Genomic DNA, 14173 nt, shown 5'->3' on the forward strand with positions numbered 1-14173 from the left:
CCATGTTTGCCCTTAACTTGCAATTAAAAAATGTAATAATGTGAATATTTAAAATATGCCTATAAGCTCAGAGCGTTGAAACCTGTGCACAAAGTCTGTGAGTAGATATCAGACCTGCAGGGACTAAGGCCTTGACTTCTGCTCTCCTCCTGATCATCATACAGAATGTACAGGAACACTACTCATGTGATATTATCCTTTTAATGCTGCCAGAGACTGTAAAATACAAATTATTTACTAGGCAAGTGTTCTTGGAAGTGTATCTATGGTACTGAGCAGAGGACACCTTTCCAAGTCTTTCCTGTCATAGTTCTGGGGTTTTTAACTAATATTCATATTCCTACGCTGACACGTAAATAAATTTGCCTCTTTTCCTGTCGTTCATATCTACATGGAGTTAGCAATAAAGGAAATATTGAGAGAACACCTTTCCTGCACTTGAAAGTAGCAGAGCTGGATAGAGGCTGTGAAGAGTCAGCGCTTCTAAGAAACGGAAATCTTTTCAAAGTCAAACTGAGCACCACGTTCCCAAATAAGCACTATTGTGTTATAATTATACACTTGGATGCTGAGGTTGAGAAAGAGACATAAATTCCTAGTTGTTCTCCTGCCTATACAAACTGATGTGGAGCTTTCCAACCCTGGAGTTCTTCTAGAGTTAATAATTCCATATTTTTTTACTAATAATGGGAATCTGGACTGAACACTACATGAACTGGTCATTTTTCCAATCTGCACTAGCAGTCAACATAAATCTTCCATATTAGAGGTTATTTATTGTTCCCTAAGCACACACAAGCAGTATTTCAAAAATAGTTTATTGCTATTGAATTAACACTCTCCTTTTCTCATTCATTGTAAAGATTTCTTAGGTGTCTAATTTTATACTCTCAGGTCCCTTATACTCAGTTAAAAATGTTCTTTCAAAGGCTGTTTTTGTAAACAGCACTTAATTCCTCTCCAGAAACATAGCAACATCATATAACCTAACACTGGCATGGAAAGCCTGCACTGAAGTAAGTTATATCAGAAAATCAGTATCAGTCCAGATCAAGCTGCTGTAGTCTCTAAGGTACCTGCACATTGGGTGACAGCACTCCCTTGTATGGGTTGGTCGTGGTTACTTGCAAGCTACTCCTTGTGTTTCTCCTGTTCAACAGCAACAATAGATTGCATTTGTCATAAATACGCATAGTGCAAATATCCTTTGTTGGTTTTGATCCTGCAAGATCTAAAAGTATAATGTTCTTTCATTACTGAATTCAAAGATTATTTTTTCATGTTACCATGGTAACAAAATGGTAGCTGGGTTCCTATTTTCCTTTTGCATTAATAAAAGGCTAACTCTTATAAGCAGTAGCAAGTGTGCCCTATTAAGCCTTGATGCTGTAATGCAGAAGATGTGTTTCTGTAAAACTATGATGCTTGGAATTAATCCTTTGTTTTAAGTCTTGAATCACTGTAGCTTTTGGGGCTGCTTATCTGTCTATATGAATGTAGCTATTAAAACCAGTAATTTTACATTTGTTTAAAAGCAAGGAAAAAGAAAAACTGCCTGTGGTCTAAAAGATCTAAAAGATAAATATAGCCCTTAATGTTCAGATCTTGATGAGTGCTTAAGATTCTCCAGTAACTGCCTCCAAGTCTGTTAACCTGCACATTGCAAACTCTATGGTGCTTACAGAAAGGTATAAAGGACAGCAACTCAGTTCCTCCAGGGTGAAGGAGTAAAAGAGGCAATAACTATTGATTATTCCATTAGCCAGGGGATTGCATTAACCATTTTTAAGGTCTCAGGTCCTCCAGGCTGAGGGAATAAGAACAGATGCAGGAGGGAAATGGGACTTGGTAAGATTTTATCAAGGGCAATAAAGTTCCAGTGGGGATGAAAACTGCTGTACCTGGGGTAAGAGTTGCCCTGAATATGTGCAACTAGTGATCATGCTTTGCTCTTTTCTCCATTTTTTGAAGGAAGTGAGTAGTAGATGTCTTATAGGACTAAAACTCTCAGTACACAACACCATTCAGAGCTCTTGGAGCAGACTCCCTGGGTATTACGTGCAAAGAGAGTGGAACTTTCCATGTTGCCATCTGTATTACCTTCCAGCATTGTAAGACAAACATAGCAGGCATAGGTAGAGATGCCAAGAAATTTTCTAGAAAATCTGCTTTTCCTTAACAATGTTAATTTGTGTAATTTACCCATTTCAATTCAACTTAATGAGAAAGAATTCCTCATTTCTGTGCTGGGATATCTAGTGAAACCATGGGGTGCAAGACAAATGGAGAAAGGAAAACGTGCTGCAAAAGTACCAGTAGCTATTTAGTCACCTAGGAACATAAGTGAGAAACTGAGATTCAGGGAGACTAAATTAAGAAGCTGCTGTATGCAGTAGCACACTGGTGATTCTAAAGTGGAGTTCTGGGTCTTTTGGTTTTGCCACAAAAATCCACTAATTTCATCTTGAAGCAAAATGGGAAATTTGAAATCTTGGACTGTTATAGAACATAATGAATACATCTACTACTCTAAATACAGGGCATCTCGTTATTACCTTACACATAGGAATAGATGATGAGCAATTCAGCTGGAGAACAGACACGCTAGAGTTAAGCTGTGTGTTAAGGATACAGAATTAGTCTAGAATAAGATAATGCATTTCATTTGAAATAGGGGAAGCAGATTAGACAGAATATTCAGTTCGTAGTACAGGGCATATGCAAACATTCTCATAGATGTACCATGTCCAAAAGAACAGGACTAAGTCACTTAAGGGCAGAAAGGTCTGGTCTGTAGCTTCCAGTTTAAGAGAGGGATTCAGAATCTGAAATTTAGTCCATTACACTTTTCTAGGCAAGCTGACAGAAGACAGTGAGAAAAGCAGAGAAATATATGGGGATATCTGAGTTTGTTGTTGGACCTCCTGTGAGACTTCGCAGTCATTCCTGCTCAATATGAGTGTTGAATATATGTCTGTTTAAAGCAAACTACAGTGTATTAACACTTAATATCACAGAATCATTGAAAATTTAGGTTGAGAGTGAGCTCAGTGGGTCACCTAGTCCAACTTTCTACTCAAAGCAGGGCTTACCTCCACATCTTATGCAACTTGTATTTTTATCTTATTGATAAACTTCTTGTAATTCTAGTTTGGCTACATAAAAAACTATTGAAGAAGCAATAAATTAGAGGTACTCATCTAATGTGCGAGCTTCTTCCCCATGCCATGTCTAGGAACAACCTGGCATTGAATTGCCAAAGCTTGCTTGTCTCTTGTATTTATGAAGAAGAGATAGTTCCTGTTGATAGACTTTGGGAGTAAACAATTCCTCAGGAGAGAGCACGCAGATCAAACATCTTCTGCCTGTGCTGTTAGCAGAGGTCCCTGGAGCTCAGGGGATTGCCAGAATCCCTGTGCTTCTGCACAGTTCTCATAAAGGGTTGGAGATCTTCAAGGATCCTGCTACATCCCCAGGGGTCACATGTTCCATGGGGTGTAAATTCAACATATTTATGGACATTCTAAGTGTCTGAATGTTTTAACCTTACCATCCCAGAAACACAACAGTAACAATCCTAGTGAACCCATTTCTGCAAATATGAAAGGCAGCTGAATAGCTCTTTGGCTTCCACCATTGATGAGATCTCTACTGACTGTCATGGTTTATACAGATGGCAGGAATGTAGACAACTACTTCTTAATCTTATGGTGAATCTCACACAAAATTATTCAAGAGGTTTAAATGCAGATGTCTGAATAATATACATCAAAAAGTAGATGAAATAGATTTTTTGTTAGCTGGCCTGAAGAGATGTCTGAATAACTACTGCATAATATGAGAGACATAATACGGTGTTTAAGGTGGTGGATTAATAACTAAGGAAGAGAAAATATCTTCTGCACAATATCATAATATTAAACTTTGTCCAGGAAGTGCAAGACCTGGTTTCTAGCCATGTCCCACTGTCAACAGTCTTGAAACCAAACCTTGCGAGTATGATGCAATCACTACAGTATTGATAAAGAACTGATTCATTAATATGTTTCAAATACTCTGAAACTGGGGAGGACCTGAGGCTCTCCCATTTCCAAATGGAGTTTTGTGAGTTATTTAGTGGTTTCAGTCGATGTAGGGATAGCCTGACCACAATAAAATTGACCGTTAGAAAACTAGGTCAAATTCAGATGCTTCCTGCTAAAACCTCAGCTTCTGCTAGCTAAGCCCTGTTGCTTCTCAGCATGTAGGAAATACTGTCTTTCGGCATTTATGGAGTTCTATAATCCAGAGATGACAATAGAGGCAATAACTAAATATAAGCACCTTTGCAGTTTGACAGTATGGTTAGCAGGTGATTTGAATCACTCAGTCCCTTAAGCCTAACCATTTATCAAGTCCACTTAAGGGATTGAAACAGCAATGTGAATACAACCTTCACAGATTTGCTTACAGATTTATTGTTTTGTGTACTAAGTAGATGTTTAAAAGATCATGAAGCAGATTAATTGCAGACAAGTCTTTGTTTGAAGCTGAAGCCATAGAAAATACACATCAAAGATTTGCGTTACCTCTGAATGCCTCGTGTCACTGAAGGTCTTTCTAGCAACACAAAAAGAAGAGCAGTATGATACATTTTCATTAGTGAGAATAAATTATATAGATTCAAAGAACATCTGGCATGATCTTAAACATGCATCTTGTATACCTCTGATATCTTCAACAAATGCAGCTATATGGTTTTGAAAGACATCCTCACAAGGAGGGTGTGCTATATAATGTGTTGTGTAAACGGTCTACTTCATGAATTTTCTGAAACTTTAGAGAAGATCAGTCAACATTTAGCTCATGTGCTTGACAGTGTGTCTTTTGTCTTATTATTAGGCACCACAAGGCCACATAAGGAGGGGGAAGTCCCTGGTGTGGACTATATTTTCATCACTGTTGAAGATTTTATGGAATTGGAGAAAAGTGGTGCTCTCTTAGAAAGTGGAACATATGAAGGTAAGCATTGCTTTTACTGACAGATCTGTCTCATGCTTCCACTATGCTTTTTTCTACTTCGATGGAATTGCACTGGGACATCCCATTACAAATATGTCATTACTACTGTTATCAGAAGTCTGTGAAGAGCCATGTGGCAATTATAAAAATATTTTCGTATTTAAAAGCTAAATGTAGATGAGTTCATTGTAATTTTAGGATATTCTGCTGGCTCAGGGAAAAAGGATAATACATTGCACTTATAGGAAAGAAAAACTAATTCTTTGTGCCAAATGCTTGAGGAGATTTCCACAAAACTTCAGCAAACAACTACATTTCTAACATAGGACAAAAAAGAAAAAACTAAACCAGAAATCAGTTGTAAAACTGACACTTTTCCTTTGCATGTGCCATCCTGCAAATATCAATCTATGTCAGAGGTTAAAACCTCACTATATAATTAAAACAGGAAGGATTTGCTATGTCAGGTCTTATGGGCTTTGTAAAGTTATTGAAAAGAACTCATTAATTTTGTAATATGACAAAAGGATAGGAACTGTCCTAATGACTGTATTAAAAAATGTCTGCATATGGGACAAAGAGACAGCAGCTTATTGCAGAACAGTATTTCCCAGGAGAACTGATGATTCATTTGATTTTAAACTTTTTCAATATATAGTGATCCTGAAAGTGAAACTACTATAAACGAAGGGGCAGTTACATAGTAGTGCATTTTAATAACACCAGAATAATGCTATACTATTTTAAAACAGATGATGCTTAGAGATTCACTAGTATTTAAGGTGATTGAGTAATGGATAAGTCTTTTTACTGTAATCTTCAATCTTGAAAATAAAATGTCAGGAAACACCCTTTATATGAAAAAAATGACCCATACTTACAGGAATATGTGGGTGAGTAGAACCATTTACAAAGAAGCAGCCACACATTTTTACCTTGTAGCAAGAGCAGCAATGAAGAAGTTCTTGTCCTGACTTTGTCCCTGTCAAAGAAAGCATCTAAAGACAAATAAGGAGCTATTCATCCCAAAGAAAATCATTAGCTGTGCTATAAATAGCAGGAAAGAAGGTAATCCTTTCTCATCTAATCAGCACAAAGTACCCATTGGAAAGTAAATAAATTTTCATAGAGATATATCAATACAGAAATTGTAACAAATATTTCAATTAAAGAAGGTCAAATAAAGGAATGTATGTCTTCTTTTCCTTTCCTAGATTTTCCCCACTTTCTGACACCTAATGGTAGAAATTACCTAAACGTTACTATAAGTACAGCACCACAATTTTACGTTTATCAGACACTCATTAATAAACAAGCCCTTCTTGAAGTGCCTTTTTGCTACCTTAAGTGTTTGAAGCTAAAGGAGCTTAAGTGTAACACAAGTCTGTCATTGCTTGACCATGTAATTTCATTAGTTTGTAGCAAGTTTACAGAGATTGAACTGCTAGGTTAAATTAATTCACAGTGCTCTTCTGTCCCTCGAGGGATTCTGAGAGGTGTCATTTAATACCGGCTACCAGAGCTGAGTGGACAGCAAGGTGAAATATTAGTTTGGGAAGACTGAATAGCTCCTCAAACCGGTTGAGGACCTAGCTGAAGAGAGGTCCAAAGATGTGACTGTGCAATGTCTGTCACATCATTCACTGATCACAGGTGACAAGTTCACCAGAGCCAGGAAGTCAGAAACTGAAGGGAAAACAAAAGGAGCTCAACATACCAATTTCTGCATAAATCCTTTCTTTGATTCCCAGGTTTTCCAATCACCAGATGTGCATTCTGACAAATAATAGATAATATATTACCTGTCTATGTATTATGGAAAATATTAGGTAACACATGAGAAAATACGCCTTGTTCACAGACAATGTTTCTCCTGTTCCCATGCAAGGGCTTTTGGACATGACTGCAGAAAGTTACAGCCCCCATTACTGATTAATTCCTCATGACTGTGGTACCTTCCTGGGGGAAGGATTTTGCTAGTCATTCCATCATAAGATTTTCCTGAGCACATTAAGTCTGCAGTGATTAAGTTTACTGGTGACAATTATACCGATCAAAGCAAATAAGTTTTCAGTTCCCCATACTAAGAGAAAATGACTTTTGAATCCTTCCATAGATCATGGAACTTATGTAAGCATACATGTTCTGGCCTCTAACACGAATCAGCCTTCATTTTAATGATTCTCAGTGTTCATAGATTGGTTTGCAGATTATTGTTTGCTTTTTGTCTCCAATCACCATTCTGTAGTTACATTTCTACATTTAGCTGAGTCGGTCAATGCTGATTGTCTAACCATGGTCAATATGTACCAGTTTGTCTCTAACAGAAAAAAAGGTTTTAAATAAGCAAATTCTCATTTAGTTGAGATTAAAAGACAAACTCTGTGTTTGTGTGTTGTTTTTCACCACTTTTCTTGACTAGAGGGTTGATTCAGTCAATTTATCTTCTATTGTATGAATTCCAAAGAGAATCAGAAATATCCAGGTAAACCAGAGGAGAAGGAGACCAAGTGGAGACTTACCTGACACTGTTTGTAGTGTTCATTATAGTATTCAGTATTGTTGGAAGAGGTGATATTTTCTGAGAAAACCAGTGATAACAACCCAAAACCTTTTGTTCCAGTGCAAGAAAATAAGTCATGATTCCAACCTAGACAGGACATAATCTAAAAGTGAAATGAGTATACGTTCTTAGAAAATTTCTATAATGCCTTTTTGCTTTTGAAGAATACATTATTTTTTTGAGTTTTAAAATAGATTTTTAAGTTGTAAAAGCTTCAGAATTAAAAATAGGATGCTCTGTGACCTCTTTACTACTTAGGCTTTGAATATGCCTTTCTTTGTCTACCACTTTTGTGACAACTGTGAATGACGGTAGTATTCCAAAGTGCTGTAGAAAAGCAACAGTACATTAATGATAAAAACTCTAAAAATTTATTTTCTACCAATTTTGCAAATAAAAAAATATTTAATTTCACTAGGACCAAAAATATTACTATTTTGAACATTTTTATTTATAGCTTTTTGAGAAACTACTGGAAAGACCAAGACATCTTTACACGCATTGATTATTTTATCTACATAACGGTATATAAACATTTGCTGCACATTTTGCAGCTTGCCTGTGGTAAAGTTTCATGGCAATCTAGGTGACACTATTCAGTGCAGACTGAGAGAAAGAATGCAAGGCTCACTTCCACTCTCACCCAAATTATCAGTCCAAGGCACATTAACTTCAGTGAAATTATCACTGAATTCTGAACTTGTAATAAAATTCCAGTGAATTCCACCAATGCACTGCTATTACTGCAGGAAATGTTTGCCTGAAGCACACCAAACTCATTTATTTGGAGGTCTAGCCAAATACTAAAGGTTTACCTTGGCGTCTTTTTAGCAGAATTCCAGTTTACTGTAATGATTAAAGGAATTCTGATTTGGCCTAGAATGATAACTTCATTGGAGATAAAACTTATTTCCAAAACTTGGGGTAAGGTAAAATAACCCTAGTTCTGTACCAGAGGAGCAAGTGTTCCTGGACAGAGAGAAATCCACCTGCCGCTGTTAAGACTCAAGTGGCACAGAACAACATGCCCCAGTAAAATAATCTATGTTGCTTTTCCAGTTTCTGAAATGAAGTTGTTTTATAAAAGACATCTGATTTACTATTAATGTAAGAATAGTCCTTAATTTTATCCCATGAAAAACAATCATTTTAGTTATTGTGCCATTAATTTAGTCAAAAGTCTACTTTTTATCATTTGCCTGTTTGGAATTATCTCAAATTCACTCACTGTTTAAAATTCAAAGCTCACACAAGTTATTTAATGACTTACGTGATCATGGATTTCCCTTGGACTCACTGAAGTCCATGGTAAAATTCCAGCTGGCTTAAATGGAGACAGAATTTCATCCATTCTCTTTTTTACTGACAGAGTATTATTTGGCAGAAGGCTGAATGTTAGCTGGAATTTCCTTATTATTCCAGAACTCCATAATTATTAAATCTTTTTTTTTTTAAGCTTGAATACATCCTACTGGTAAAACCTTGGTGTTCTGTGTTGCTTGGTTATTTGTGGACACAAAACTTACAGTTGTTTTAGGAACAGCTTTAACAGGTGAGCTTATGTGTTTTCTGTTCTGTCACTCTTATGATGAGCTCCCATGGGAAAGTGAATGTGGGTTGAAGCTGAGGTCTTGCTGGTGACTCTTCCCACACACCGGCACACAAGCAACACCGGGAGGTGCTCTGATTCCATTCGCCTGCAGAGAGTCCTTATACCAAATGAGACATTAAGTTTTGCCTAGGTTTTCATTCCATCTCTGAAGCCAAATTTAGCCTAAGACCTTCTAAACAATCTAAACCCTTCTGTTCAGCTAATGCATTTTCAATTAACAATTCATTTTACTCTCTGTAAATTTAAAATGTGATTTAAGGAGTGCTCCAGGTAGGAAATGGAGTTTTTTAACTACTGCATTGTGGTAATGATGGTTTTATAAAATGTAGTGTTTCATTCCAGTAGTTTTTATTCAATTTTTCCATGTAAAAAATTGTAAGGAATTCAGAACTCTTCCTGCTTATGTATGCAGCATTCCCTTATGAGCAGGGCTGAAGACTCTACAGCAGAGGGATACAAAGGAAATGAATAAAAATAAAGATAATAAAATACTACCCTCCTAAGACCTAAACACAGTAGTTAATGAAAGGTTCCGATTTAAAATGGAAAAGGGATCATGAGGGTAGATGTATATAGATAAAAATAGAAGTAGTCTTTCAAAAGCCATGTCTTTTGACAGTAGAAATGTTTTCAAGGGCATAGACGAATGAAATGAGATACTATAAAGTAAAGATCACATTCCTGTTGAAAGCGCCTCTTGAAGTGGTAGATCCCATATCAATATGATGTCCATTTCTCACCACCATATTCAGACAACATGTAAATATGAATATGTTAACATTTAGGTTAAAAAATAGGAGAAGAAATCTTAAATGTAGTCAGTGACTTCATAATCTGATTGAGTTCTTCTACCTGTTCTATATTAGTAAGATTTTATAGGCTTTGTTTTGTTTCCCTACATACCCTTGGGGCAGAGGAGGAAATTGAATCTCATTAAATATGTAATGCAAAGAAATAATTATTTTTTTCTTAAAAAATAAAGAGGGAAGCATAGGTCTCAAAAGGTAAATGCTCAGAAGCTCAAAAATGTAATGCCAGTGGATATATCATCATGTGTAAGGAATCCTGTCAACATACGTTAATGCATTTTAAGGCATAAACCATCACATTTACTTTTTTTTTAAAGTTTATTTAAGTATTCTATCATTTTCTCAGGGAAGTAATAAGTCAAGAATCAAAATTTAATAAATATTATTTCCTTTTTTGTATGGAAAAAGCTGCTTTTTAAAAATTTTACTATTTCAATATCAAGGGCAACTTTCATAACTTTTACAGTGCCTTTTTAAAATTTGTGAAATATATAGGATTTGTGCAGCAGAGTGTATCCCTCTTCTCTGTTCTGAATTGGAGGCTGTATAAATGCTCATTATTTTAATAATTGGTATTCCTGCACGTCTTATGGTTAGAGAGTTCTGTCCCCCATGTGGGTCCTGCAGCAGGTCACCATCCTCCATAGCAAACTAGTGACACTTCAACCAGGCTCCTGGCTGGGGAAATCTTACAGACACCCGAAGCTGCAGGCCATATCAATAAACAAATGCTATTCTTTCAGAAATATTGAAAGTATGGTCAGTTTTGGCCTACTGCAAGGATGCAAGCAATAAGAGAAACATGTCATCCAGATGTTCATCATAATGTAGGATGAAAAAGTGGCACCTGAGCCATGTGTGTCAGTATAGGTCAAACTCCCACGGGCATCCAGGAAACAGTAGGTTATGTGACTATAATTTTATGCATGAAATTAGAAGAATGGGACTGTTATTCCTTTAAACAAAGAGCACCATGGTGCAAATGTGTGATGGCTCCTTCATCCTGTGCACTTCCAGAGAAACTGGAGATTGAGAGCTTCTCCATGGCTTCTAACAGAGTTCAGTTGTAAGAAACCCAACAACCATTGCAATTGTCTCTGTTTCCAGAAGCATCTTTCTGGTCATATCCCCCACCCAGTAGATGGTTGTACCAAGCATGGCCATGGATGGATTGGATCTGTGCATGAGCTGATTGGGATGCTCCTGACTGAGCTCTGTGCAGTCAGGTGCCAGACTGAACTCTCTGCCTGGCCTGTCAAGACATCTCTGCTGCCTGAGTAGAGGCTGCTAGGTGACCAGAACAGTGTTCCTGACCATCCCAGGGTGCAGCTGGTGCTGTCCCTGAGTCAAGTGCAGTGCTTCTTTCAGCCCTTGTGTCATGAACAAGGTCAGAGATGAGCCACTGTCACATTTGGTGTGGTAGAACACAACTCTGCTGGCTGGTGCTAAGTATCTCAGCAGAAGTGTGCATGGAAATTCCATTCATCTAATTTGTGTTCTCTGGAGATTCTGTGGCTACCACAAGCAGCAACTTGTTGCCAGGTCAGGGTTCCTTTAAGTTACATCAGCTGGCAATTTACCTAAGGAAATCAGATGGATGTGTGTTCAGCAGTCACAAAATATGTTTCTTTGCTCATGTGTGTTCCCAGAACGTAGAGCAAGACCAGGTGCCACAGAGCATCTATAATATGGGTCTGTGTGCTCCACAAACCCTTTCTGCTCAAACAGGCTTGCTGAGACAACTGTCAATGTACTTTATTTTGTGTCAAAACCAGATCAGCACCAAGATCTTTGCTGCAGAGAAATCATGAAACAACCTTTGCCTTCATGCTTTTCTCTGAGCTGGGTTGACCGTGTGTCAGCTCAGCCCAAGACCTGTCCTATTCTTTCTAATTCCATGCAGTCACTACCAGAAAGGTATTAACAAACTGAAGTGTCCAGACAAAAGTAATGCAAATTAACAGGAGAGCTGTAGGGAATAAATTTAGAGAACTCATCAGATAGAGCTTTGTTGAGTAATGACTGAGAAGCTCGGAGAATTTAAAATGTGTGAACCCAATATATGAATAATTTAAGGTTGGTCAAATAAGTAACCAGAGCTGATGTGATGAATCTGGAAAAGATGAACATTTGGATTTAATATTGGGAACAAATTTTCTCATACTAATGTGGTTTAAATGTTAGAATGACCTCCAGAGGTGGAAATTCAAGTTTAATCTCTTAGGAAGTTTAAAAGTAGCTATTAGCAGAAATATTCCTGCAGTAGTAGAGGGATTAATTAAAGACTGTAGTATAGTATTGTCTACTGCAGTATAGTATTTGTTAATTCTATGTCCGTGACACATTACTTTTTGACTGTGGGGCTTTCTTATAAAACAGATCACAACCGGTGCATATGCACGTTTCAGATACATTTGTAACTGAGCTGTGGCTGCTGTATATATTGTGCTGTTTTAGTTTAAATGCAGGCTGTATTAGGAAAACATTGTCAAACCCTGTACAGCCAGAGCTATCATGCTATTACGCTGTTAGGCACATTTATTTGTAGTTATTACAAAACACATTAAAGAATTTAACATCTCAAATTACAAATCATAATGACATGTCATTCCTCTGGAGAAATTCTTAGCTACATTGCTCAGTTACACAGATATTATTTTTTTAATGCATTACTAGAAAGACACAGTGTTTGTTATATTATCTCCAGTTTACATGCAGCTGTCATGTTATTTTGTCTGTATGAGGTTCCTCTGGATTTTATATCCTGTTGGATACTAGACTTTTGTGTTTGTGATATTCCTCTTTATTCAGCTTAGGTGAGAAACTATCACCTTCTTGTAGCAAATAGTATTCTGCTAAATACTGTAAACAGCAATCCAAAAAGTGTTTGGAAGGTTCTGCCTAAAATACGTGGAGAAAATCCCCATTGCTACAAGACTTTCAATTTTGTCAACCTCAGAATTTTCAAAAAATATTTAAGCAGTTTTATTTTTTAAAGACAAGCTTCCATGATACCTTCCTATTACCATCTTGTCAGGCATTGGAACAGGCTGCCCAGGGAAGTGGTTGAGTCACCATCCCTGGAGATGTTTAAAAGATGTGTAGATGGAGTTCTTAGGAACATTGTTTAGAGGTGTACTTGGCAGTGCTAAGTTAACAGTTGGACTTGGCGATCTTAAAGGTCTGTTCCAACCAAAACAATTCTATTATCTTCCTATGAATCAAATTATTTTTTCTGAGTGTGTTCCCTAAATCCCTCTTGGCTTTCTTGAAAATAGTTTTATCAACTCTAGTCTTTGCTCCCTTGATCACCACAGCTTTTCAAACACAATTGAGAATGGTCCAAAAATAACATTAAACCAGCTTTGCAGCACCTTCAGATGTATCCTATCCAGTCTTATGGATAGGACTTACATATGTCCAGCTGACATAATTAGTACCTAATTTGGTCCTTCTGTACTGTGGGTAACACCTGTCTTTTCTAGTTTTGCTACTAAGCAAAGACCTGATAGGCCTGGGAATGAGCAGCAGAATTTGCCAGTAAAGGCTGAGGGAGTGAAGACATTGAGTCTTTCACTGAGTTGTCCTTTTCCATGCTCTCCCTCATTTGGTCACCTACCGCAATGGGCACCAGGCCCACATTCTCCCCGATGTTCCTTTTGTTGCTATTGTGGCTGTAGAAACCTTTCCTGTTGCCATTGATTTCCTTCAGCAATTTCAACTCTAGCTCTTCTTTGGCCTTCCTAATTCTGCCCTGTGTACCTGGGAAACATTTTGCCATTTCTCCTTGGTTGCCCATCAGTGCTTCTGCCTTCCTGAGACATCTATGGTGATGAGTTCCCTGGGAGCGAATCTGACCCTTAGAGCATCTCCTAGTTTATGCAATGCTCCAGGATAAGCCTTCTCTGTAGTAGCAAGGACTGGATCATAGCTTCTGTATTCCTGTTCTTTCAGTAGAAATTGCTTTGCAGCAAGACATAAAAAAAAATCCTTTATTATGGCACTGGGAGGAGTTGTGGGGTTTTGAAATCACACTTTGATTACTTCGTTTCAACAGCAAGGTATTGCAGGACTGTGCAGTACGGCATGCAGCCCTGGTCACGGCTGCTCTGGTGGGCTACAGACAGGTGAACAAAAGTGTGCATCTCACTGCCTGCTGGCACGAATCAAGGCAATGGGCTGCGTCTT

At 37.5% G+C, this 14173-nt stretch overlaps 1 protein-coding gene across 2 annotated transcripts in view; it reads left to right on the top strand.

Annotated features, from left to right (window-relative positions):
• Window positions 1-14173, top strand: part of MAGI2 (membrane associated guanylate kinase, WW and PDZ domain containing 2) — a gene marked incomplete at both ends in the record, with an annotated part of 741772 nt that overhangs the window by 440023 nt on the left and 287576 nt on the right. For both annotated transcript variants that reach the window (XM_080355648.1, XM_080355649.1), the window contains one exon: window positions 4882-5001. In XM_080355648.1, coding sequence (XP_080211774.1) covers window positions 4882-5001 — 120 coding nt within the window. The remainder of the gene's footprint in view (window positions 1-4881; window positions 5002-14173) is intronic.

This window comes from Nesoenas mayeri (assembly GCF_963082525.1).
Source record: "Nesoenas mayeri genome assembly, chromosome: 1".
NCBI lineage: Eukaryota > Metazoa > Chordata > Aves > Columbiformes > Columbidae > Nesoenas > Nesoenas mayeri.